This window comes from Hemicordylus capensis, chromosome 2, assembly GCF_027244095.1.
Source record: "Hemicordylus capensis ecotype Gifberg chromosome 2, rHemCap1.1.pri, whole genome shotgun sequence".
Lineage (NCBI taxonomy): Eukaryota > Metazoa > Chordata > Lepidosauria > Squamata > Cordylidae > Hemicordylus > Hemicordylus capensis.
This window is the reverse complement of record NC_069658.1, coordinates 341,150,043-341,173,448: the sequence shown is the minus strand read 5'-3', so window position 1 is coordinate 341,173,448 and position 23,406 is coordinate 341,150,043. Positions and strand designations below refer to the sequence as shown.

The 23,406-nt window shown below is 45.7% G+C and overlaps 1 protein-coding gene and 1 long non-coding RNA gene across 4 annotated transcripts in view; one reads left to right on the top strand and one right to left on the bottom strand.

The window, feature by feature from the left end:
- Positions 1-255: 255 nt before the first annotated feature.
- SMIM3 (small integral membrane protein 3) lies at positions 256-21,935 on the top strand. 2 transcript variants are annotated; one of them, XM_053295616.1, is made up of 2 exons: positions 256-667; positions 19,746-21,935. In XM_053295616.1, the coding sequence occupies exon 2, from the start codon at positions 19,763-19,765 to the stop codon at positions 19,946-19,948; it is 186 nt and encodes a 61-aa protein (XP_053151591.1). In that variant the 5' UTR covers positions 256-667; positions 19,746-19,762; the 3' UTR covers positions 19,949-21,935. The 2 variants fall into 2 exon arrangements, with proteins under 2 accessions (XP_053151591.1, XP_053151592.1); XM_053295617.1 differs by lacking the exon at positions 256-667 and adding an exon at positions 891-912.
- LOC128344772 (uncharacterized) overlaps positions 19,552-23,406 on the bottom strand; it is a 45,055-nt gene continuing 41,200 nt past the window's right edge. For both annotated transcript variants that reach the window (XR_008316038.1, XR_008316039.1), the window contains exon 3: positions 19,552-19,739. This is a non-coding gene — a long non-coding RNA (uncharacterized LOC128344772). The remainder of the gene's footprint in view (positions 19,740-23,406) is intronic.

The window sequence follows — 23,406 nt, the reverse complement described above, 5'->3', positions numbered from 1 at the left end:
AGTTGGAAGGGAAGGAAGGCTATAAGAAATAATATATATGAAATAATATATAATAATATAATAAATAATATATTTCTTATATATTGTAAGGGGGGGGGCGGAATCAAAGAACAAGACTATTTTTCAGCCGTTTTTTAATGTATGCATTTAATTTACTGGATTTGCGGGCGTGGGTCCGCTAATTTTCCCCTTCCCCTCACTATTGGCTTAAAAGACCAGTTGTAGCTATGTGCTAGGCTTGGGTATCTTCCAGCTTGTATATGACCGCTAGGTGGCCTGGTCCACCACGAGGAGGTTGAAGACTTGCCTGCAAGCCAGAGGGAGGCAACGACAGTTCAATCCCTAGATTGCAATTTTCTCGCCTTCGATATTGCAGGCAGTGGGAGGGACGCACAGCAGCTACTACGATTATCAGCAGATCTGAGCCCGTAAAGGGCAGCGATTCCACTACACAGGACGAGCAAGAGAAAAACTTTCCCTTCTCCTGCTTCGCTGGGAAGAACCTCACTTTTCAGCCAGGAGTCAGAACGCTGGTCAGCGGGCGTTAGGAGAGTTGTCTTCCCAGTCTCCGAAAGGCAGCCTCGTCTGTTTTATTAACCTTCCTTCTTCGTATTCGTCGAATTGTGGGCATTACGCTTCTTTGAACCAGCGCTCTGGAATTTCACAGGTAACTTTCAAAATACTCGTAGCGGGGTTTTAAAATAGCGTAAGTTGTTCTTAAGAGGCGATCTCCTGTAATACGGTGGTTGGGAACTCCTCATTGTTTTCCGTTCCTTCCTAGCGCTTTTAGCGGGTTGATTCTGTTCACTTCCTGCTCTCTCACGCTTGTATGACTTGTCCTCTCACGCTGTCCCTCTCCTTAGAATCAGTAGTACACAGGCGAAGAGTGACTTGTATCAGATGTGAGCTTCTGTAAGTGAAGTTAGCAGTTTTTTCTCCCCTTACCTCTTCTTTCTTTGTTTCCCTATGTTTTCTTGTTCTTACACTGTAAACATTTCTTCTTTTCGTTTCGCTTTCCCCCTCCCCCCGCGTTTGTATTTACTAATACTATTTCTCCTAGTTCTCGGTTTGTCCCGGAGATCAGTAATGCTATAGCAAACAGGAAAATCCACAAGAGGTGCATCATAGCCTATCCCTTTGATCTTCGTTTAAGAAACTCATCATATTTTTTCAGGGAAACTGATTGAACTTTAAAATTTTAATGGATTGCATATTCTACTATACTTAAATGTTATTTGCTTATTTATTTTAAAACGATTTCTATCAGTTTTGATATTCAAGTCAACTAAACAAAAATAATTATACCTAATAGTTACTAGCCTACCCACACAGAGCATCTGTGTGCTTTTTGGGGCTGGCTCTTCCCTCCTGCCCCACTCTCTCTTGCCCTCCCTCCCCCTCCTTCCTGCCCTACTCTCTTGCCCTCCCTCCTGCCCCACACTTTCTTGTTCTCCCTGCCCCTGCCTCCTCCCTCCTGCTCCCCTCTCTCTTGCCCCTGCCCACCCTCCTGCTCCCCTCTTGCCCTCCCTCCCCCTGCCCCCTCCCTCCTGCTCCCCTTTCTCTTGTCCACTCCTCCTCCCCCCACACTGTACATCTTACCTCAGCGGGTGGCGAACAGGGAACCTCCTCCCATGCGCAAAGTCCAACCACCCATTTCCTTCCCACCCCGCTCTGCAACTGGAGCCCCGGGGCTTCACACTGTCGCCTGTTTCCCACTCACCCCTCTCGCTGGCACCTCCTCCTGCCGCCTCCCGCTCCCACTCCCGGCAGACAGGCCAGGCTGTGCCGCCGCCTTGTCCTTTCTCGGGACCACCTGACTTGGCCAGGCCATCCCGCCTCCTCCTCAGGCTGTTTTGCGGCCTGCCAATACGGATCGCTGCCATTCTTTCTTGCCCGCAACTCTCGCCCTTCGGCGGCGGAACTCTCACAATGTGTCACGAGAATTCTGCCGCCAAATCCAGGACACGCATGCCGGCTAAGAGAATTAAATATATAGATTAGGTACAGTTGCAGGGAGTGACACACAGGAACACCTCAACCACATAGTTTATGATAATGTGATCCACAATGATTCAATATGGTGGACGAATGAACATTTGAGGTGCAAAAGATCTAACTTGTGGACCTTGATTTGAACCAAATTTAGTGCAGTTGTAGAGCCAGTGAAAGGAAAGTAGGCTGATTAGTTCTTACTAGAACAACTTTATTTGGTTTTCAATCTATGTCATGCTTATCAACCTTTCTGACCCACTTTAAGCATCTGATAAAACTGAAGATGCAACTCTGGATGCCACAACATCATGCCTTAAGAAACTAATTCACTAAAACTAATTCTAAGATTAGTTTGACAGCTTAATGCCAGGGAGGCAGTGGATGTCCTAAACAAGTGCCTGCAGACTGTTCTAGATTAGGTGGGGCAAACAAACTGAAACTTAATCTGGATAAAATGGAAGTGCTCTGAGCCAGTAAAACTGCTTATCCAAGTGGTGAGTTCAATCTAGTCCTGGATACGGTCACACTCCCCCTGAAAGTCCAAGTTTGAAGCTTGAGGGATGCTTCCGGTCCCAACACTGTCCTTGGAGGCACAGGTGGCAATAGTGTGCAGGAGTCCCTTGTACCAGCTACAACTGGTACACCAACCATGGGCGGAACTACTATTAGGCAAGGAGAGACAGTTGTCTGGGGGCCCCACTGCCTTGGAGGCCCCCCCAGAGACACCTCACATGACTCCCCATTGCCCCCTGCCCAGCCCCAAGGCCCCTCAGCCACTTGCCCTGTTTGTCTTCTCTCCTGCTTGTCCTCCTGGCCAGCAATCTAAGCAGCAGGCAAGCTGCAAAGAGCTCCTTTTCTCCCCGCCTCTCAGCTGATCGGTGGGTGCGTGGGCCGGCTTCCAGGGAGGCCTCAGTCAAGCCTGAACTGGAGTAGGCTTGCAGAGAGGCCCCAAGCAAGCAAGGAAGGAGGCAGGCAGAGTGGCCCCCACAGCTCTCTGCAGCAGACCCTCTGCCCAGCCCAGCATTTGCCAGGTAGAATATGAACTCCTTTTTGTGGTCAAACCCACCACCCCGCCCCCGGATATATAGGGATCTGCTTGCCATAGGGCTTTGATATGGGTGGGGTGGAGAGACTGAGAAGTCTCTGAATATTTAACTTAAAACAGCTTTGAAAATTTGCTGGCTTAAAAAACTATCTAAAAAGTCCTATAAGTGGCTTGTTTCATGGCAGAAAATTATAAAAACTTCTGGAACAAACAATATTATATTTACTTTATTTATTCATTCATTCATTTATAAATGCACTTATGTTCAAGTTGTTTTGCAACCCAGAAGGTCTGTGTGAGAACTGTGAAGCATGTGTTGTGCTTTTATTTTATTTTTCTTGTGTGTGAACTGCTCCCCAATAACTCGCAGGGACTTCTGGGTAAATCTGGCCAACATGTGAATGCAGCACCTCCATTCCAGAGGAGATGTGTGTTAAAGGCCTCCTGTGAAAAACCTCCTGCAATCAAACTTTACTGAATTTGTTCAGAATTCTGAGAAAACATACATAGGCTCACACTGCATGGTTGAAAGTCTCCTTTGCTAATCTGCAGCAAGGGGCCCATTTTAATAATTAGTGTTTCTAGTGTGTTCTAGGCATTAAAAGTAGCACAAATATATAGTACTCAATGTATCTATATCTATATTTCTCCTGGGTGTGCCCAGGGAAAATGCGTCCCGGCAGCCCAGCTAATTGTCTGGGCTGCGGAGGCGCCTGATTGGCTGGCGGCACACCCAGGAGAATTGGACTGCGGAGGCAAGGCAGTGGCGGGCCGGCAGCCTGGGTCCGCACCTGCCTGGAGGCGAGGACATGAGGTGGGGGTGGGGGGAGAAGGGGCTGGCTACCTCTCTGGCAAGTGGCGGCAGCGGGAGGAGCCCAGGCGCAGAGGAGGAGGAGGCCAGCCGGCATGCGAATGAAGCCCCGCCGGCATGAGAAGCCCCACAGCTTGAGGAGGCGGCGGGCGAAGCCCTGCGAGCCTGAAGAAGTGGCCGGCGGGCAGGCAAAGCCACGTCATCATGAGGAGGAGGCAGGTGAAGCCCTGTCATCGTGAGGAGGCGGCAGATGGGCGGGCGAAACCCTGCTGGCCTGAAGAGGTGGCTGGTGGGCGGGCAAAGCCCTGCCGGCCTGAGGAGGCGGCTACCATTGTGAGGCGGCGGTGGGCAGGCGGGCGAAGCTCCCGTCGGCTGGCCTGAGGGGGTGTGGCTGTCCGGCAGGCGAAGGCCGCCCGCTTGAGGAGGCGCGACGAGGTGGTGGAGAACCAGGGGCACAGATGCTCTGTGCCCGGTCAACTAGTATCACTATATATTGTGAAGTGTGTGTGTGTATTCAGTGAAATGTATTTGCAGGCAGCATACTTATTTTGAAATATCAGACTTAAATCCTTGAGGGCCTGGGGTGTGTGGAGGCCCTGGACTTGGGGGGGGGGGGGGCATTTTAAAATCTTGTCTCTGGGCCCACTCCAACCTTGCTATGCCCCTGACACCAACTATGACCGTACTTGGAGAAGTCAGACCACCTGGCCTCAGTCATTCATGCACTGGAAACATCCAGATTGGTTTAGTACAGTGCACTCTACTTGGGGCTGCCCTTGAAAATGGTTTGGAGGCTTCTGCATGTCCAGAATGCTGCCACAAGGATGCTCATGGGTGCTAGTCACTTCCCAAGTATTACACCTATACTGTGGCAGCTTCACTGGCTGCCAATTTGCTTCCAGGCCGGATTCAAAGTTCTGGTTTTGAACTTTAAAGTCCCAAACAGCTTGAAGCTAGGGTATCTATCAGACCGCATTCACTCAAATGAATCTGGCAGTGGCTCATCATCTTGAGCCCTGCTTATGGCCCCACCATTGACTGAGATTCAGTTGACAGAGACAAAAGACTGGGCCTTTCCAGTTGTGGTCCCTCGGCTCTGGAATGCCCTCCAAGAAGAACTTCACCATGCTCCTCCATTAGGGTTTTTAAAAAAGATCTTTAAAATGACTTGTTTAGAGATACTTTTTAATGGTTTTTTAATAATAGTTTGATAGGTTTTTAATTTTTAATTGGGTCTGTTTTAACTGATTTTATTCTACATTGTATTTTGTTTGTTTTACTGTTTTAAACTTTTTATTACTTTTATTGTTTTACTGTTGTGAGTTGCCCCAAGCAATATTGTACTGGAGGAATGGGAAATTCATATTTTAAATAAGATATAAATATTTTAAATAAATAAACTGTTGCAGCAATTGCTTATACTATAGTCGGTATAATTGCTACAAATGTACTTCAGAGTAAACAAGAGCAAATTTAGAGTCTGAAGATATATTTTGCTTGTATGTATGAAATTATCTCTCTCTCACACACACTCACACACACTCCAAGTTTCTGTCCCTAGTAATGACTGCTTAGGAAACTGCAAAGTTTCTAATGATCACTTGGAGGTTTCAGAGGAAAGGGTGGTCAAGAATTAAATATCCAGAATATTTTATTAGTTCGAGGGGTTGACTAACAGCAAGTTGGATTCAGACTTGTGTTCAAATCCTTCCTCATTTCTGGATTGAGTGGCCTTGGGCAAATCATTTATTTTTCATCATCAGTTGCCCATCTGTAAAATGGGAATAGCAATGATCCATCTCACAGGATTGTTGTGAAAGTGAGGATAAGCATGAAAGAACCAGAAAGCAATTTGTAAATTCTCAATAATAATAAATAATGAAGTCTCATTTGATCCAGTTCCATTCTATATTTTATTTATCTAACAAATTTATAATCTGCCACTCTAGTGTACCACTGTTTGGGGTAACTCACAAAATTAAAGTTACAAATTATAAAATTGTAGTTAAATCATCAAAACCCACCAGATATGAGTAAAAAATAAAACATTAATAATTAAAAATATTCCTATAAAGATAGATTTTACATTTTTTTTTAAACCCTGAGAGAGCGAAGCTCTCCCGGGACAGTGTTCCAAACCAGAGGAGCCACAACCAAGAAGGCCCTGTCTCTAGTCCTCACCAACCAGATCTCATTTAGTGGCAGGGCCAGGAGCAGGGCCTGAGATGCTGAACAGAGGTTATGGAACATATGAATGTACACGGTCCATGTACCATGGGTGTGGTGGGGTGACAGTCTTCTGCCCCACCGTCCATTGCTTCTCAATAATATCATTGACAATTTTCTGCCCCACACACCATTAATATGCTATCTGTTCTTCTTCATGTAAATGGCCTCACCAAGGTTGCAGTGTGGAGATGTAGCACTGTACCCGTGCACTCAGCTCATTAAGTGCCAGCATGCAAGTTGGAAGTGGTTTCTGGAGAGGCTGTCACTGTGTAGTTTGCACTTGTAGCTTACCATTCATTGGTTTACCACCGGATCTGTGCTCCTAACGGTTGTATGGCGTGTAACCCATCAGCAGCATCAAGTTGATGTTAATTTGCTGTGTCCTCTTATAAGAGACGTCCGAGACGTGCAAAGCGTGCAGCGTGACTTTGTCTCTATTTTCCGTGCAAGAGGAATTGGGTGAAGTGTCCCTTTCAAGAGCTGCATCATCATCATCCATATTCCCTTGCTCAATAAACGAGCATATGGGGCAGCCACTCCTCTCCCCACCCCCGCCAACAAGTGGAGTAGGCAAGAGAACCAATTTACTGCGCAAGGTACTGCTGTGGAGACACGACTGGAGCAAACTCCTGCTGCTTGAGCGAGCAGGCATGAACGCCTCCGGAAAGGAAGAAAGGGGGGCAAAATGCCACGTGTGGGGGGGGGGAGGCGCGCAAGGGGATGCGGTTAGGCAGCCTCCCTGGAGCTCCAGCTGCCGTCGCTCGCCTGGGGGCCGGGCTGGGGCGAGTTTGTGGCGGCGCGGCTGCTGCGTGCGAAGCCCAGCTCTGCCTCGGCACCCAACTATGCCTGGGGTGGGGGGGGGGGACGCAGCGTTTCGGAAACCGCCTGAGTTTCGTTCGGTGGCCTGTGGCGTGTCTCACGAACAGCAACGCTGCAAAAGCGACCTCCTCCTCCCTCCCTTTTCTCCCACACTGACTCGTCTCCTCGTCTTGCCGCCAGGCAAGAAAACACGCCGGGGGCGGGGCCGCCTCTGCCGGCACTTTTTCATCTCCCCACTTGTCGTCGGTTTGCATTGGCTGCAATTTCAGAGACGTGCCAGGAGGGGCGCGCAGGCAGGCCTAGCACAGTCGCCGCCTCCGCCTCCCTTACGTCGGAAATCCGGAGGGAAGAGGAACCTCTGGCCGAACCGAAGACAGACATTTGCGTGCGCCGCCGCCGCCCTGAGATAAAGGGCTAGGAATGAAACAAGTGTTCACCTCACTTGCGTCCAGCTCTTCAATCCCAGTCTCTCTTACTCCCGTGTAAACAGGACTGCAGCCCCTACGGTTAGGTGGCTGCCCATGGCAGCAGAGCTAGGGGCTTTGTTATAAAATAGCAAGTCGTCAGTTATGTAATTTATCTTTAATTAATAATGATGGACACTATTACTTCTGTTTTCCCCTTTGGGGTCTAAAAGATCTTAGGCTGGCCCTCCTCTTATGAAGCTGCCTTATACTGATTTAGATCAATAACTCGATATTGTTTGTGCTGAGGATTTTCCAGAGGTATAGTAGTCAAGGTTGAACCTGGGATCTTCCCTATGCAGAGCATATGTGCGGCCACTGAGCTACAACTGCATCCTAACTCTTTAACTGTTACTAGATCTTCATATCACTTGAGTGCATCTAGAGCTAGTGTGGTGTAATGGTTAGAGAGCTGGAGCAGGACTGGAGAGACATGGGTTCAAATCCCTGCTGAGTCATTAACCTCAGTAAGTAAGTAACCCTGGGCCAATCACCATCTCCTTGTCTAGCCATGAATTCCTTTACTGTGAAGTGCTGGTTCAAACGATATGGCCAGCACTGCAGGTGCTGTGGAAGAAAGGGAGTGCACCGAGAACACACCCATGACCTGTCAGGACATCTTCCGATGTCTCGATGCACTCATGGCACATCCCTTGATCACATGTGCAGGCTGTTCATCTGTCTGGCCCCTAAGCATACACTCCAAGGAGGGTGTTGGGATGTCTGTGGAGGACATTTCTACAGAAGGGGTGTACACGGAACTGGTTCCATGCACACTTGGGAGGCTGGGTGGTGGTGGCTTTAAGAGCACGGGGAGGGTGCTCTTACCTCCCCCGCCACACTCAACCCTTTGGGGCTGTTTTAAAAACCGCTGCCACAGGGTGACTGAATACCCTCTTGCTGCCCCGGTCAGCGTAAAACTGGAGCCACTAATGGTTTTACGCTGACCGGGGTGGCAAGAGTATACAGCCTCTCCCAACCAGTGGTTTTTAAAGCAGTGTCGGAGGGGGAAGCATAATGGGGGAGCTAAGAGCACCCTCCCTGTGCCTTAAAGCTGTCCCATGTTTGAACTGGTTCAAACGCGAGGATTCTGAACCTGTTCGGCATTCTAAGAATAGCACACTGAACAGTTTGGTGCACATTCCAACTCTACAGGTGTGTCTAAATAAAGACCGCAGGGGTCGGCGGCCACCTGGCCCCCGGAAGTCCCAGAACACCCTGCGCAAGTGCGTGGGGCATTCTGGGGAGACCCCCAAGGCCGGGAGGCTTGTTAGAGCCTCCCGGTTGGGGGGGGGTCCTCCTCGTGAGTTAGTGCGGCGCCGCGCCACAGCATCTCAAGATCAGAAGGATGGGGTTAGAGCGTCTACTCTGCTAACCTCATTTAAGGGGAGGGGTGCTTACTGCAGTTTGCTGCCGGGAGTCGCACGTCTCCTGTTGCAGCACACAACCACAGGAAAGTGGGCTAGGCTCCCTTAGCCCGCTTTGCTGCGGTCGTGAGAATCGCCTCAGATTGTGGAAGCAAGGTAGGAGGAAAAGCTACACCAAATGTTCAATGCACCAAATGTTTGTAAATAAGTGCAGTATGATGACTTGATAATACTAATGCCCTCAAACAAACACTTGTCTCTTACCATTGGTTTACTACTGGATCTGTGCTGCTAAGGGTTGTATGGCGTGTAACCCATCAGTAGTATCAAGTTGATGTTAATTTGCTCTATCCTCTTATTAAGCACTTATAAGAGACATCCGAGACGTCCAAAGCATGCAGTGTGACTCTGTCTCTATCCTCCGTGCAAGAGGAATTGGGTGAAGTGCCCCTTTCTAGAGCTGTATCATCGTCCATATTCCCTTGCTCAATAAACGAGCATTTGGGGCAGCCACAATATATGAAAAACCATATGGTCTTGCCATAGCTGCATTTTGTGTGACTGCAGATAGTATTAATATGAGCAACAGACCCAGGCTAATTGTATTTAAATTTGTACACTAATAGTTGCATTCAAATTTGGGGGGCAGGGAATGGCTGTACCTGCCATTCACTATGTGGATTCCTCAACTGGCAGCCCAGCAGGATTAGCCATTAAAATGTTCAGAGATTGATCTTTTAAAATGTGCATACATTGATGCCCAATGTGCTGTAAGCACTGGCAATTTGTGAAAAACAGTCCAACTTCCTCTCATCCTTAAACCTAGTGATTTAAGGCACAGTGCCTATTAATTTTTCATCTGTGGACAAGCTGCTAAATGTAGAGCAACTCTTCCTCTCATGCTGCATGACAGTACTGAATGAACGTGTGGGTTGCTTACTAACAGTCTGTGTTTAAACAAATCCTCCCTGAAGGCAGTGAGGTGGGTGTAGTCTGGCCTTTGAATCTACACAAGCCTTGACACAATGTTGTTATCACTCTGATCGGGAGTGCTTATGAGAAATGACACCGTGGCTCCAGCTTAACCTGTTTTGCTGACGTCAACGTCACAACACAGTCCAACAAACTAGAAGTGGAGTGCCAAGGACAAACTGCAAAATGGTACAGCAGAAATGGCATCAAGCTATTCTGCATGACAGGCTGTAGATGAACAGGCTCATTGTGTATGGCTGTAGTGATGGGAAGGGAAGAAAATGAGAACAGCAGGGTAGTTCCAAGTTCCCTCCAAGATGGAGCAAAATTGGAGCCCTTTTGTACAATAGCTGCTTACATAATCCCATGGTCATCTCATGATAGATGCACAAGGTACAGAGCAATGTGAGCTATTTCTTCGCATTTGTATCACACTCTGAAGGGCAGGTGTGACCATACAGGGGTGCAGCGGGGGGGGGAGGTAGGGTTCGACCTACCTTCCCCCAGACTATTTGCTCGAATGTCTTCAGCATGCAAGCCGCGCACCCGCACAATCTGTGCTGCCAGGAGCAGCGCAGATCACTATCCATGCTGCTCCTGGCAGTGCGGATCAACAGAGGCCAGGACCCGTCCCTTGCCCTTACTTCTTTCTCTCTTCCCCTCCCTTCTTTTTCTCTTTCTCTCTCCTCCACTCACTCTCCCTCCTCCTTTCCTGAGTTAACAGATCTTGCTCATCTTATTTCCTCATCTAATTCACACAGCATCAGCCTCTTTCTCCTGAAGGGGCTCTTTCCTCCCTCACGACCCCTCTCTTCGCAGACCCCTGCCCACTATCTGTCTGTCTGTCTGTCTGTCTATCTATTCCTCTCCTCTACAATCAAGAACATCTTCTGACCAGTAACAGTCACAGGCTGCTCTTCTTAACCGTCACAGGCTGCTCCTCCCTATCTGCATATGGAATCTCCACTGCCCAGTCACCATGCTGCTTCTACTCGCGAATTCTCGCGAGAGTTGCAACACATGGGATTAGCCATGGGTACACCTTAGAGAATTATATATATGTAGATTGCTAAAATGGAAGAGATGAGTACTGTGACAATTCACAATAGCAGTAACCATAGAAAAAGCAGGTGTCTTGGCTCTGCTAAGTTAATTTAAATAAAGTACTGAGGTAGGAACTATGACTTCTTATTACAGCCTGAATGGATGAGCTGTAAGTGATGAGACCAGATGGCTATGGAATATGAGAGATGGAGTGGGTGACTATTCTTATGTGTGGCTGAATGCATGAGATAAGTATAGCGGCTTACATACCATGCAGTTCCCTGTTCTAAGTAAGATGCACACACACTGCAGCGTTCTACTCAAAAGCACATGGGTGCTGGTTGCAGAGGTGGAATGCCTCCCTGCCTACTAAGCACAGTGTTATCACTGTTCTGATGCTGCTTCCATTACTTCCAATGGAATCAGCATAATAACAGCAATGATGCTGTGCTTAGTAGGCACGGAGACACCCCGCCTCCACTACCAGTGATCATGTGTGCATTTTGAAAACAGCCCCTTTTCCTGGAAGTGCTCTGTGCCACCTAAAAATATGTTCCTGAGAGTTGGGCAGCCCTCAGGGACATATTTTTGGGTAACCCAGAGGGCTTCTGGGGGAAGAGAGGTTGCTGAAATTCCATGCATGCACACACATACCCATGCATGCACAAACACACACTAGCACAAGTGTGGCAATAGTCTGGAACTCTTCAGAAACACTAGTGCTACACTAGTGCTTCTCTCATTGCACCGGTGCTTTGTCAGGATGTCAGCCAATTAATTAATTAATATATAGTTCCAATTTCTATACTTTTCATTAAATGTATCCCAAGGTAGTATAGAAAAATTAAAATATAATAAAAATCACATTCAAAACATTAAATCAATACATACACAGAAACATAGGAAGCTGCCATATACTGAGTCAGACCATTGGTTCATGTAGCTCAGTACTGTCTACACAGACTGGCAGCAGCTTCTCCAAGGTTACAAGCAGGAGTCTCTCTCAGCCCTATCTTGGAGATGTCAGGGAGTAAAAACCATAAAACACACACAAAACAAGCATAAAAAAGACACACACAGGAGAGCTGAGAAACCTGACAGCCCCTAAGGGGCAAATGTCTGAACAAAGAAAAAGGTCACTAGTCATTTTTTAAAAGCAGCCACAGAAGTTAAAGAGCAAATATTCACTGGGAGAGCATTCAAGAGCCTGGGGGCAACAACAGAGAAGGCCCTGTCTCACATGCATGACAATTTAGCCTCTCAATATCAGCTCATGGAGCAAAGGCCCCCCCCCGACAAACTTGTTGGGCAGGCAGAAACCCTTGGGAGCAGGTAGTCCCTCAAGTATCCAAGGCCCAAACTGTTAAGGGCTTTAAAGGTAATAACCAGCACCTTAAATTGGATCTGGAAAAAAATTGGCAGCCTGTACAGCTATTCCAAAATAGATGTAATTAGCTGGACCGGGCGCAGAGCATCTGTGCCTCTGGCTGGCCCACACACCACCGCTGCCTGTTTCTCCCCCCACCTGCCCACTTCTGCCCCCCCCCATGCTTTCTGGATGGCAGGCAAGCTGGCCCGTTTCCTCTCTCCCCCCTTTATGCCCCCCCCCAGCGCTTTCTGGATAGCGGGCCATCTGGAAAGCTGGCCCTCCACCCGCCTGCCTGTCCACTCCAGGCGGCGGCGGCCTCTTCCTAGTGGCTGGCCCGGCCCGCTGCTGTTGCCTCCTCCTCTTCCTTCTTGTGGCCGGCCTAGCCCGCTGCCACCTCCTGCTCCCAGCAGCTGGGTTGGCTCGCCATCGCCGCATCCTCTTTCTCCTGGCGGCTGGGCTGGCCCACTGCCACCTCCTGCTCCCCACTATCTTCTCCCCCTTCCCATCCCCGTTGCTATCCAGGCAGCTGCTCGCAAACTCTTGCGAGAGCTTCCATGCATGGGATTAGGGGCAGGTATATTTAAGAGAATTAAATATATAGAAGATATGCTCTGAACGAGCAGTTCCAGAAAGAACCCTTGCACCTGCATTTTGCACCATCTGAAATTTCCAAATATTCTGGCATGGGTATACATGGCCAGTATCTTTGAAGAAATATAATTTTAAATTACTGCATGTCTGGAGGTTTGCTCCTTCCAAAAAAGGATACTACTAATGTACTTCTCTGTAAATTGAGCAACGTATTTTCTGTGTTATGTGTAGGCTCTATTACAAAGGCATTCAATTTCTTCCCAATTTTGCCAGCAAATCCAGCAAAGTAGAACATGCCTCAGTCTGCCTGTGACGTAAGAATGCCTTTTTCCATGTAAAACTCTGACGTGGAAGCCCACAAAACAGCAGTTGTGGTGAAATTTGAATCCCAAATTAAAAACACGCACAAGCACACACTCTTTACTAGTCTCCTCTCCCATGTACCTTGCTCATGAATTACATTCCTAGCAGATTCATCATGGGTCTCTTCCCCAAAGCACCATAATTTCTTAACACTTTCCTGTTTTACATTTATATCTTTAGTAAAGTTCAGAACGGAAGCGATTTAACAAGCTTTTAGGGTTGTACATGGATATGAGCAGGAGGACTATATTAAACAAATTTTATTAACTGAACAAAGGAAGCACTGTTGGTTTTTTTGTTTTTAAAGAAACCTGACAATTTCTATGTCATTCAAATCAGTTTGCATATTTCTTGTGTAAGCCTATGCATTTTTAAATTATTTTGTTCCACTACCTGGACCATATTAACAGCATTCAATCTGACATACTTTCCAAGAAAAAGTGTTCCTCTCCATCCCGCTTTCTCTACTTGCAAAACAACAAACCCCCATGTGCTTAAGGCTCTGATTCTGTGCAACCTTACCAGGGAGTAAGCCGCACTGAATACCTTTGGGCTTTTTTCTGCGTAAACATGCATAGGATTGAGCTGCATGAATCTCACCAATAATTATCTTACAAAGCAAGGTAGTAGAGAAAAGCATTAAAACACATGAAAAACTTCAGTTACAGCCATGGAAACCATTTGTGTGAATGTGAAACTTCATTGGTGGGGTAGAGGAGATGCGAAATATGCATCAAATCAGTGTAAGTTTACTTACTTCTACACATCTAAGTTACAAGACATTTTCTTGTTCAGAATTTAGGCCGCCTGGTCACCAAATTTAGATATGAGTGCTGCCACCTTAAGTGGCGCAGCAGGGAAATGCTTGACTAGCAAGCAGAAGGTTGCCGAGTTGAATCCCCGCTGGTACTATATCGGGCAGCAGTGATATAGGAAGATGTGGAAAGGCATAATCTCATACTGCACAGGAGGAGGCAATGGTAAACTCCTCCTGTATTGTACCACAGAAAACCACAGGGCTCTGTGGGCACCAGGAGTTCAAATCGATGGCACACTTTACTGTATTCTACCAAAGAAAACCACAGGGCTCTGTGGTCACCCGTAATAGAAACTGACTCAATGGCACACTTTACCTTTACAGTCTTCTGGAACAATTCCATTTCACAATCCCATTAGTTCATTGGGCTTCCTCTTCAGTAAAAAGTGCACGAGCAAGGGTTGGATTCAAAAATCTGCTCAGCTGCACTAATATGAGTCTCTGGCCAAAGTAGCAAATTAAAAGGGGAATGCATAAAAGAACCCCAGTGGAATAATAATAAAACCTCTCTGATCTCCTCCCTCCCCATCCTCTTCTGGATTGAGAAGCTCCAGTTATATTGGAAGAAAATGGAGGAGGAGGGTGTGTGGTTTGGGATCTGTGGGAGGAAAGGAGGGGAAAGCCAAGATTTCTCCCTGCCTGTTTCTCTCCGCGAGGCAAGGGGATGGAGGAAGGACGGAAGCGTGGGCGGGCAGGAGCAAAGAACTGTCCACACTGCAAAATGCTACAGTGAATAAAATGCGGGGCAAGGCTTCCTACAACGGAAAAATACAGCTACTTTCCTGCAGCACATTTACAATGTAGTATGGCAAAAAAACGCATCATTAAAATTAAAATTAAGGCATGGGAAATGTGAACACACCCTGCTGACAACTTAGGGACACCGTTGTGGAAACACAGGCAATCTGGAGGGGCACTTAGTGGATGTGGTGTGAATACGTTACAGTCTGTAATCTGGAAAACACCCTGGAGTAGCTTTTCTGCTCTTTTAAAACTGATTCCATTGTTCTTTAAAGATAATGGCTCATAAAGCTCTTGCAGAAGGATGTTGTACTCGCGCAAAACTGTTGTGCTAGCTACTTGCACTCAGTCTGGAGCTTGCATTCCAGACAAGTGTTGTGCTACCGCAACCATACTTGCATCTGTTCAACAGTGTGCAATGTGTGGCACATCTGATTTCTCTTAAAGGCAATGTTTGCACAAGAGTGACACAGTCCAAGAGTGCCATTCCAGAAATCTCTGGGTTTTAATGCAACTGTGTGATGTCCTTGTGCTAGTACAACTTTGTTACACAAGCTCTTTGTTAGGTTGTGAGGCAGTGTATCCTTATGTTAAAGATACATTTAACCGAATATGCGTATATTTGGTGCCTTAAAATAAAGAAAAGAGACACACAACTGCAAATCTGACGGAAGGGCCAGATGGACTCCTGAACCAGTGTTTGATTCTCTGGGCATTATTACTGTCAAATGCATTGTAAAGATAAGAGGATGGAAGAAGCAGAGACAACTGCAGGAAGAAACATGGCAACAAGTCTTGTATTATTTGTGCATTTTTAGGCATCCAAGCACTAAACCTTTGGCATGAGAGAGCACAGAAACATTCAGTCCTCCAGCTGTGATAAAGCCCTAATGTGCTGCTGACATACCAGATCCTATGGATGTGACAATAGCAGCCTCTTGTTGAAAAGAATGAACAGGTTGGTTCTGTAGGCTAGCATACTGATGCAGCTGGAAAGATATAAAAGTGAAATAGCTCTTTGTGGGGGTGGAAATGGGCCAGAAAGATCATAGTGGAAAACACCAGCTATTCACCTGGCAGGAGCTTAAACATGGCACATTACACTTCGTTAGTATACTTAAGGTACTAAATCCATGACTCAGAAAACCATGATTGGTGAGATGCCCCCAAGCTGCTGAATTAGATAGAAAATGCCACAACACGAATTCTGCATTAACACTTAATGCAGTCTAATCCATCAAGAGGCAGAACTTGTGACTGAGATACTGACTGTGGTATTCACCCCATCACTAATTTCACTTGCTGAAGCAAAATTTTCCATGCAAACTGACATGAAAAGGCTTTAAGGCTTGAGTTTCAATATACTCCATAAATAAACACTTTGGTTATACATTAGATGGACAAAAGGTTCATAGTGTAGCAGTGAATGAGTTCTGGTGGCATGTATTTTCTGCCAAATAATTTTTGAAATATTAATTTTTACATCTATATTACTCTATCCTAAGTGCATTGTAATGTTTTATTTATATATATATTTATTTCTCTGTGTAAACCGCCCTGAGCCATTTTTGGAAGGGTAGTATAGAAATCAAACTAATAATAGTAGTAGTAGTAGTAATAAATAATAATAATTAATGTTTTGTCTCTCCTTGCGGATTCCTGAAGAGATTAAATCAGTGCAGGATCCTTTCCCCTAACTCCAGTACCAATGAAAGTAGATGGGGACATCTGTCCCACTAGCAACTTTGAAAAAGGCACACAATGAGCTTCAAGGTCATATTTTTATACAGATGTGTGTACACACACACAATTACATATTACAGAATGTTTCTATTTCAGTTTTATTAAAGATGGTTTCAAGGTGGCAAATGAATTGGAGTGACTGTTGAATAATTCATTCAGGAGAATGAAAGAGTTTTCCCATATCTCTGAAACATCACTGTCTGGCAAGGGTGGGAAAACAGACAGTGCAATGACACCACATCATGCATTATGTTCTGCTTGACATTACTGGCAAAGATTATTATTGGGGAAACAATTAAACATTCAGCTCTACTTGACAAATGACTAGCCTGCAGTAGCATGGCTCTTATTAATGCTGGGTCAGGGCAAGAGAGGAGAGAAAGGAGCAGATGGAGCTCTGGGAAGGAGAGGCAGCTGTGCCTCCTTGACACACATTGCCCCCACCCCCGTTCATTAGACAAGTGCTCCTGGAGGCATGATGCCTGAATATCAGTTGCAGGGGAATAACAGCAAGAGATGGAGCATGTCTTTGTCTCCTGCTTGTGGCCCATCTCATGGGCCACTGTGTGAAACAGGATGCTGGACTAGATAAGTCTGGGTGTGATCCAGCAGAGCTCTGCTTATGTCCCAGAGGATATCTTATGTCCCAATAGTTTTGAATATATGTGGTACAAGAGCCTGTGAGGTGTTGCCGGAACTGCCCCGGGATGCTGGCTAGGCAGTCCAATTATGCTTTTGGCTTAAACTGGGGAAATTAGCTTGGGTTGGGGAGCAGTTTGGTTCTATTATTAATTTAAGCAAGTCTTGATGTATCGGAAAACATAAGGAGGCAGAAATACAGTTTAAAGATTTATTAAGGATAAAATGGGGCACAGGAGGCAAAACTCAGGTTAGGCAACTGCAATAAAACTTAGCTAATATTCTAACTGAAAGTCTTGCTGGAAACAATTTAGCTGAAGTCCAAATGGAGAGTCAATCAGGTTGACTAAGGTTCTAAACCAGAGCCTGGCTGAAGGCATGTATTCAGGAGTGCCAGTGAAGCAGAGAGGGAGGCAAAGAGAGACAAGCAGTGGAGGAGGCTTAGAAGGGCAAGATGTGAGTTATACCTTATCCTTCGTTGGGTTGTTGGTGTGTTTGTTGCACATTGGTTGGCCTTTTCACCAGTAGACAAGCAGGGGAAGGCAAGAAATGAGCAGCAAAGTGTCTGAGAGGCTGCCAGATAGTGTAATCCAAGGAGACTCCCCTGCATGATGTGAAGATTCTCTGTGCTGTGATGACTCTGAAAACTTGTGGTGGGGCCAGGGCAGATATATTGAAAATCCTAGCCTGAGGCTTGCATTGAATCAATCAAGGGGGCTTCTCCTTCCCTGTAGGACAAGGACGTTTTTGCAAAACAAAGATGTCCATTGCTAGCTGGACTGAGTCACTTTGAGTGGATTTTGCCCCACAAAAGGAAAAGGAAACACTGTGCAGATGTGCTGCATTTAGTGAATGGAGCTGACCTCACTTGCATATCTTCACGTGTAAAAGATTACAAGTTGCTAGTTTCTATGGGCCACTTCTCCACTAAGTCCCCGCCAGACAATTTGTTATTCATAACGAGTTGGGAAATACTAAACTCTAGGAGTTTTGCTGCTCCTAGAAGGAGTGTTTCAAACTCTTGTCTGACTAGGCAAGGAAATTCCTCCCAGATTGGTTTATTTCTTCAAAATAGAGTCTGCTCGTGGGCTTATGCCTCTCTGTTCATGCAAGTGACCACTTGTGAATGCAATACTGCCTTTTTAGCTTAAGCAGGGTGAAAAGTTCACTGTTCACTGATAATGAGCCCAGGATGTAGTGCTGCTGAGACATCAAACAGGGGGTGTTTTGCAACACTACCCCAAAACACAGCGGTACTGGCAACAGAGGGAGGCCAAGAATTGGGAGACTGCTCCAAGAGGCATAGAATACAAACAACTGGCAGGCCTCATCCACCTAAGAACTGCCCTCTTTATTCTGTCATGTTCACTTTCACATTCAGATATCATAACATATATTTTTATTGACATGTATGTAGCAGGGTTGCCAGCAGCTCTTGGAGAAGCCACTGCCAGTCTGTGAAGACAATACTGAGCTAGATGGACCAATGGTCTCACTCAGTATATGACAGCTTCCTATGTTCCAGCTTACAGACAATCTTGTGATACTATTTTTATGAAGTTTTATGGGGGTGCAGGGCTTGGATTTTTTAAAATCCATTATATTTTGTGATTCTGACAATCTTTGAAAGAAGGGACGCCTGACAATCTTGCTATCTATCAAACTTTGTCTCCATAGCCTTCCTCTCTTCAGTTAAGTCAGCTGGTTGTTCTGTAGTTGAGCTAAAGAATAGTAGGGTTGTTAATTTTTCTCCCCATCAGATGATGCAATTAAAATAATGACATGTAATAAATACTAATGAATAGCCAGCTTTCTAAAACACCTTTTACTGAAGGGTATCAAAGTACACAGTTCTTCCTGCTACAGCTTATCTTTTGCCCGAGATTGCACTATTAAACTGCATATCTGTAAAATGCCCCAGAAGCCGAAGTTGTTGCCTTTTATGTTTGGAGCTGCTCTTGGAACACCTGCATAATGCCTCCTCTCTGAATTCCTCCAAGTCTATTCCTTAAAACCCTCTTTTTTCATGAAACCTTTGACATATCCAAAGTCTCTATTCTGTACTGTTAATTTAGCACAAGTGCATGTAACTGACATAGTCCATGTTTTCCTCCTTATTCACCACTGCCTCCATTTCCCTTCTCTTTCTCTGTGGTCAGCTTTGTGTCAATATATAGATTGTAGGTCTCTTGGGGCAGGGACCTGTCCTCTCACTCTTTGATTCTCTGGGCATTATTACTGTCAAATGCATTGTAAAGATAAGGGAATGGAAGAAGCAGAGACAACTGCAGGAAGAAACATGGCAACAAGTCTTATATTATTTGTGCGTTTTTAGGCATCCAAGCACTGAACCTTTGGCATGAGAGAGCATAGAAACACTCAGCCGTGTACACAGATGGCACAATAATAACCATGGATAGTAGCCCAGATTCCTGAGAACTACTGCCCTCTATTCCATCATGCACAGTTTCATAACCATGTATATTTTTATTATCATATAACAGGTTTCCATTCTGCAGAGAAGCTATTATATTATTGTTGTTGCTGTTCTGTGGAGGCACAACATTCTGAAATAATGAGCATCCATTATGTCTTATTTCATTATTACACTGTATGATATCTTGCCTTCTAGTATGGCACTGCAGATGCTCTCCCGCTCAGACACTGACCATACCTAGACTTCTTATATGCTGGAGTCATTGCATATGTTTCATTAATAATTTTTCTTCTTTGCTGCAGGGAGGAAAAAGAGAAGAATGGGTGTTGTAGAAGATTTAATGCCCACACAATTTCCCCTTCCAAAGCACGTCTTGGATGTATGGGTTATTGTAATGATCATCCTGGTCACCATCGTCGTTATGACATCCTTGGTATTATGCCCAGCAATCGTTGTGATCATATATAGAGTCAGGACACACCCTATACATAATGGAGTTGTGTGAGACTTGCTTCCTCCTCCACTGTGTGATTTTCCTTTTGAGAAACATCGGGCTAAAGGACAACAGAGAAAGCAGCCAGTTTATCAAGCTGTCTCTGATAGAGCTCTGATGATGAAAAAGTGCCAGCAAGGACATGGCAGCAACACAGAAACTGCGATCATGAGCTAAGAAAGCTACGGTCACAAAACGCACTCTGGGAGCCTTCTTATCCATTCAGACTGTGACTCTAATCTGGGACTTCTCAGTTTTGGAATGCTCAGCTAGCGCAGAATTCCAGAATGCTCCTGTTTTGGTTTATCTGTACTTTAATCAAAATGGTTCCTTTTGTGTACTGAGCAAACTGATCCAAAGGATTAAGGAGGATGGTGGAACAAGATGTCAGAAAGGAAGTGTTAAGTGTCCAATAACAAAATCCTTCTTAAACAAATGAGGCTTATACAAGAGCAACCAGCTTTAACTATTCTTCTCAAATTCTTGTCTTTCTCCCCTGTAAACATTGGTTGAGGAGAGGAATCTTTGGCTGTTTCCAGCTCTTTCCTACAAATGGCAATAGCTGAAAAGGAATCAGGGAGGGGAAATGAGATTCCATCCAAGTAATTTGCTGCCAGGGAATAGTTTAGGATGTGGTACTGAGGGGAAAGCAAAGGAGAAGAGGGTGTTTTTGTGTGTGACGGCTGCTGCAGCTGATTGTGGGAAATGGTGAGCATCTAGCAGTACTATGAATGAACAGAATGGGGGGGCCTGTTCTAATTATACCTAATAAAAGGCTGCTGAGAATTAGTTTGTAGTGTTAGTACACCATGCTGTAATAATAAAGAAAACAAAACTACTAGGATATGATCAGGGGATCTACAGCTATGAAAACTCTAGAGTGTGACTCACAAAATGCTGCAGCAACGTTCCCTGCTTTGGTGGGTCAGTCCTCTTACTTAAACAGTTGACTTCTCCACTTGAAAGTGCAAGCTCTTTCTTGTAATAGGAGTTTCTAGAAATGGCATTTTCCCCCCTGGCAGAACTGATCACAGTGCATCAATACGCATTGGCTGCTTCAAAGCCTTGAACAATTTCTTCCCTTTCTTTCTACTACTGGTTCTTCCCACTACTGGGGAAGAGTATCCCCAGACTCAATACTCTTCCATCCCTTAACACAGCAGAGTGGCCCAATTCCTGGTCCAAAGGGGATTCTTATTCCTTTCATTTCTGCATAGGAGGGGAACATTCAGCAACTGTTTCTGTAGCAGTGCTGAGGCAATGGTGGACTCTATACTTGCCAAACCTTTCCCTGTCATTCAGCTACAAGAGGCACTGGAGACCAGCTGTTAGCAGATGTTGAGGCTATCCTCATGATCAGCCAAGACAGGGCTAAGGCAGTCAATCCCAGTCTTGGCTGCCCAGGGAGAACTGCCGGGAGCTGCACTGCTCCCAGTGGCACCATGAAACAAACCCGGCTATGAAGCCCGGCTGTTAAACAAGGTTAAGGGAGCACTCGCTTTCAGCCAGCACGGAGACTCTGAGGGGTGCTCATCCATAGTTGGGGGGATACGCGGTGCAGAGTGGGATTTCTGGGGGCTGGGATGATGTGTCCTGGCCCCCTCAGCTCTGCAGTGGATCATCAGGGCGTGCAATCTGCACACCCAGCAACTGGGACCCAGTCATCTGTGGGGGAGAAAAGCTTCTGTGGTCTTCCTCCCTGCGTGCCCTCCTACCCAGGTCCCTGATAGTGAGAAAGGGCCCGTTGTCTTATTCTTAGTTTAAACTGGAGCTGGGCTTATATTTCTTTTAAATTTATGGAAAGAAAGAAATGCTCCCGCCCAGGAAAAACTGCTTACAATGCTTAAGAAATACCAGGAAAAATTGTGTATGTAGTGTACATAAAAAAGAAGTGAATAAATTTCAAGTGAAAGAATGTATCAGCAAAAACCCCTTCATGTTAAACTGTGATAGTATTTGTGCAAAGCTGTGGAATAAACTTATCTTGTTTCATGTACAAGTACTCTCTGACTATAATTTCAGGCATTATACCTGTTTCTGCCTGCTCTTACCCATAACCTTTCCTACTCTAGTCTCACTACCAGCAATGATTCCAATTCTTGCTAGTTCTGCCATTATCTGTTTGGTCCTGCCTAAGAACTCGAGAGTGAAGCCAAGTATGTGGTGCTGTGGAAGTTTGCCCTGACCCACACCCAGCCCTGGTGAACATCCTCACCCTAAATATGATCACCAGCTGTCCCAGAGGGGAAAAAAACATTGTGTTGAACATTGTGTGGGTTTGGGAGCTGTGCAGGGGCGTAACTACTATTAGGCAAGGGGAGGCGGCTGCCTGGGGCCCCCCACACCTCGAGGGGCCCCTCAGAGGCAAATCACATGACTATATATTGTGACGTGTGTGTGTGTTTGTATCAGTGAGGGGCCCATTTTAAAATTTTGTCTCAGCCCACTCCAGCCTTGTTACGCCCCTGAAGCTGTGTGTGCTCCTAATTTTCAGCTGTGTGGAAGCAAGGTAGGAAGAAAACCTGGGTAGCTTTTCCTCCTATCTTGCTTCCATGCAATCACTTCTAACCTAGGGTTTCCTCCTACCTTGCTTCCACACAACCAAAAATTTGGGAGCACACACTGCTCCTAAACTCGGGAATAACACAATTTTTGATTGTGTGATTGACCTCATAAATTCAAGCAGGTGGCAAGTTTAGCTCCCTTACCCCTACAATTCTTTCTGCGTTTTCATGGAGGACAGGGAGTCATGTGGGAACCCCTCCCCTCTGCTTTACAGAAGGTTTTTAAAAGAAACAGAAAGCCAAAAAAAACCCCAGTAAAATAGGACACCAGAATTCATAGGTAAACGGACAGAGGGAGCATGAGAGAGGTCATTTTTGGCTGCTATGCCCGTCATGGAACTCCTTACCCTGGGAAAGCCAGTTGGCCCCTCCTTATTAATGTTTTGACTACAAAAATTGTTATATCTGCCCCCCCCCGTGATTTTTAGCTGAAGTTCTTTTGTTTCTGTTCTTTAATTTATTTTTAGATATTTTCATGTGACTGTTTTGAATGTTTTGTAAACTCTCTTAGGGATCCATTTTGGGGTGTGTGTATATGTATAAATATATTTTTTGTGTGTGTGTTTTAGAGGAACAAGATGAGGTTTTGATTTTGTATCTACCATATTGTTGTATCATGTGCATTTTGCTACCTTTCCCCATGTGTTTTGTTAGCGGAGGCTGATCAAACAGGGGGTAGTCCTGAGATGAGTCAGGCTGTGGCCTGGAAAAAGGACAGAATCAGATCTGGAGCAGTTACTTTCTTAGCTTACATCCTGTTTCTTTTAGCTGAGGAGGAACAATAATAAGGGAAATTAAAGATGTAATTTTGTTACAAATATTCCATAATGATTACTCTTAGCGGCCAATTTCTGTAAAGAGAGATGATGAGATTCAAGCAGTGCAAGAATTAATGCACTGGATTAG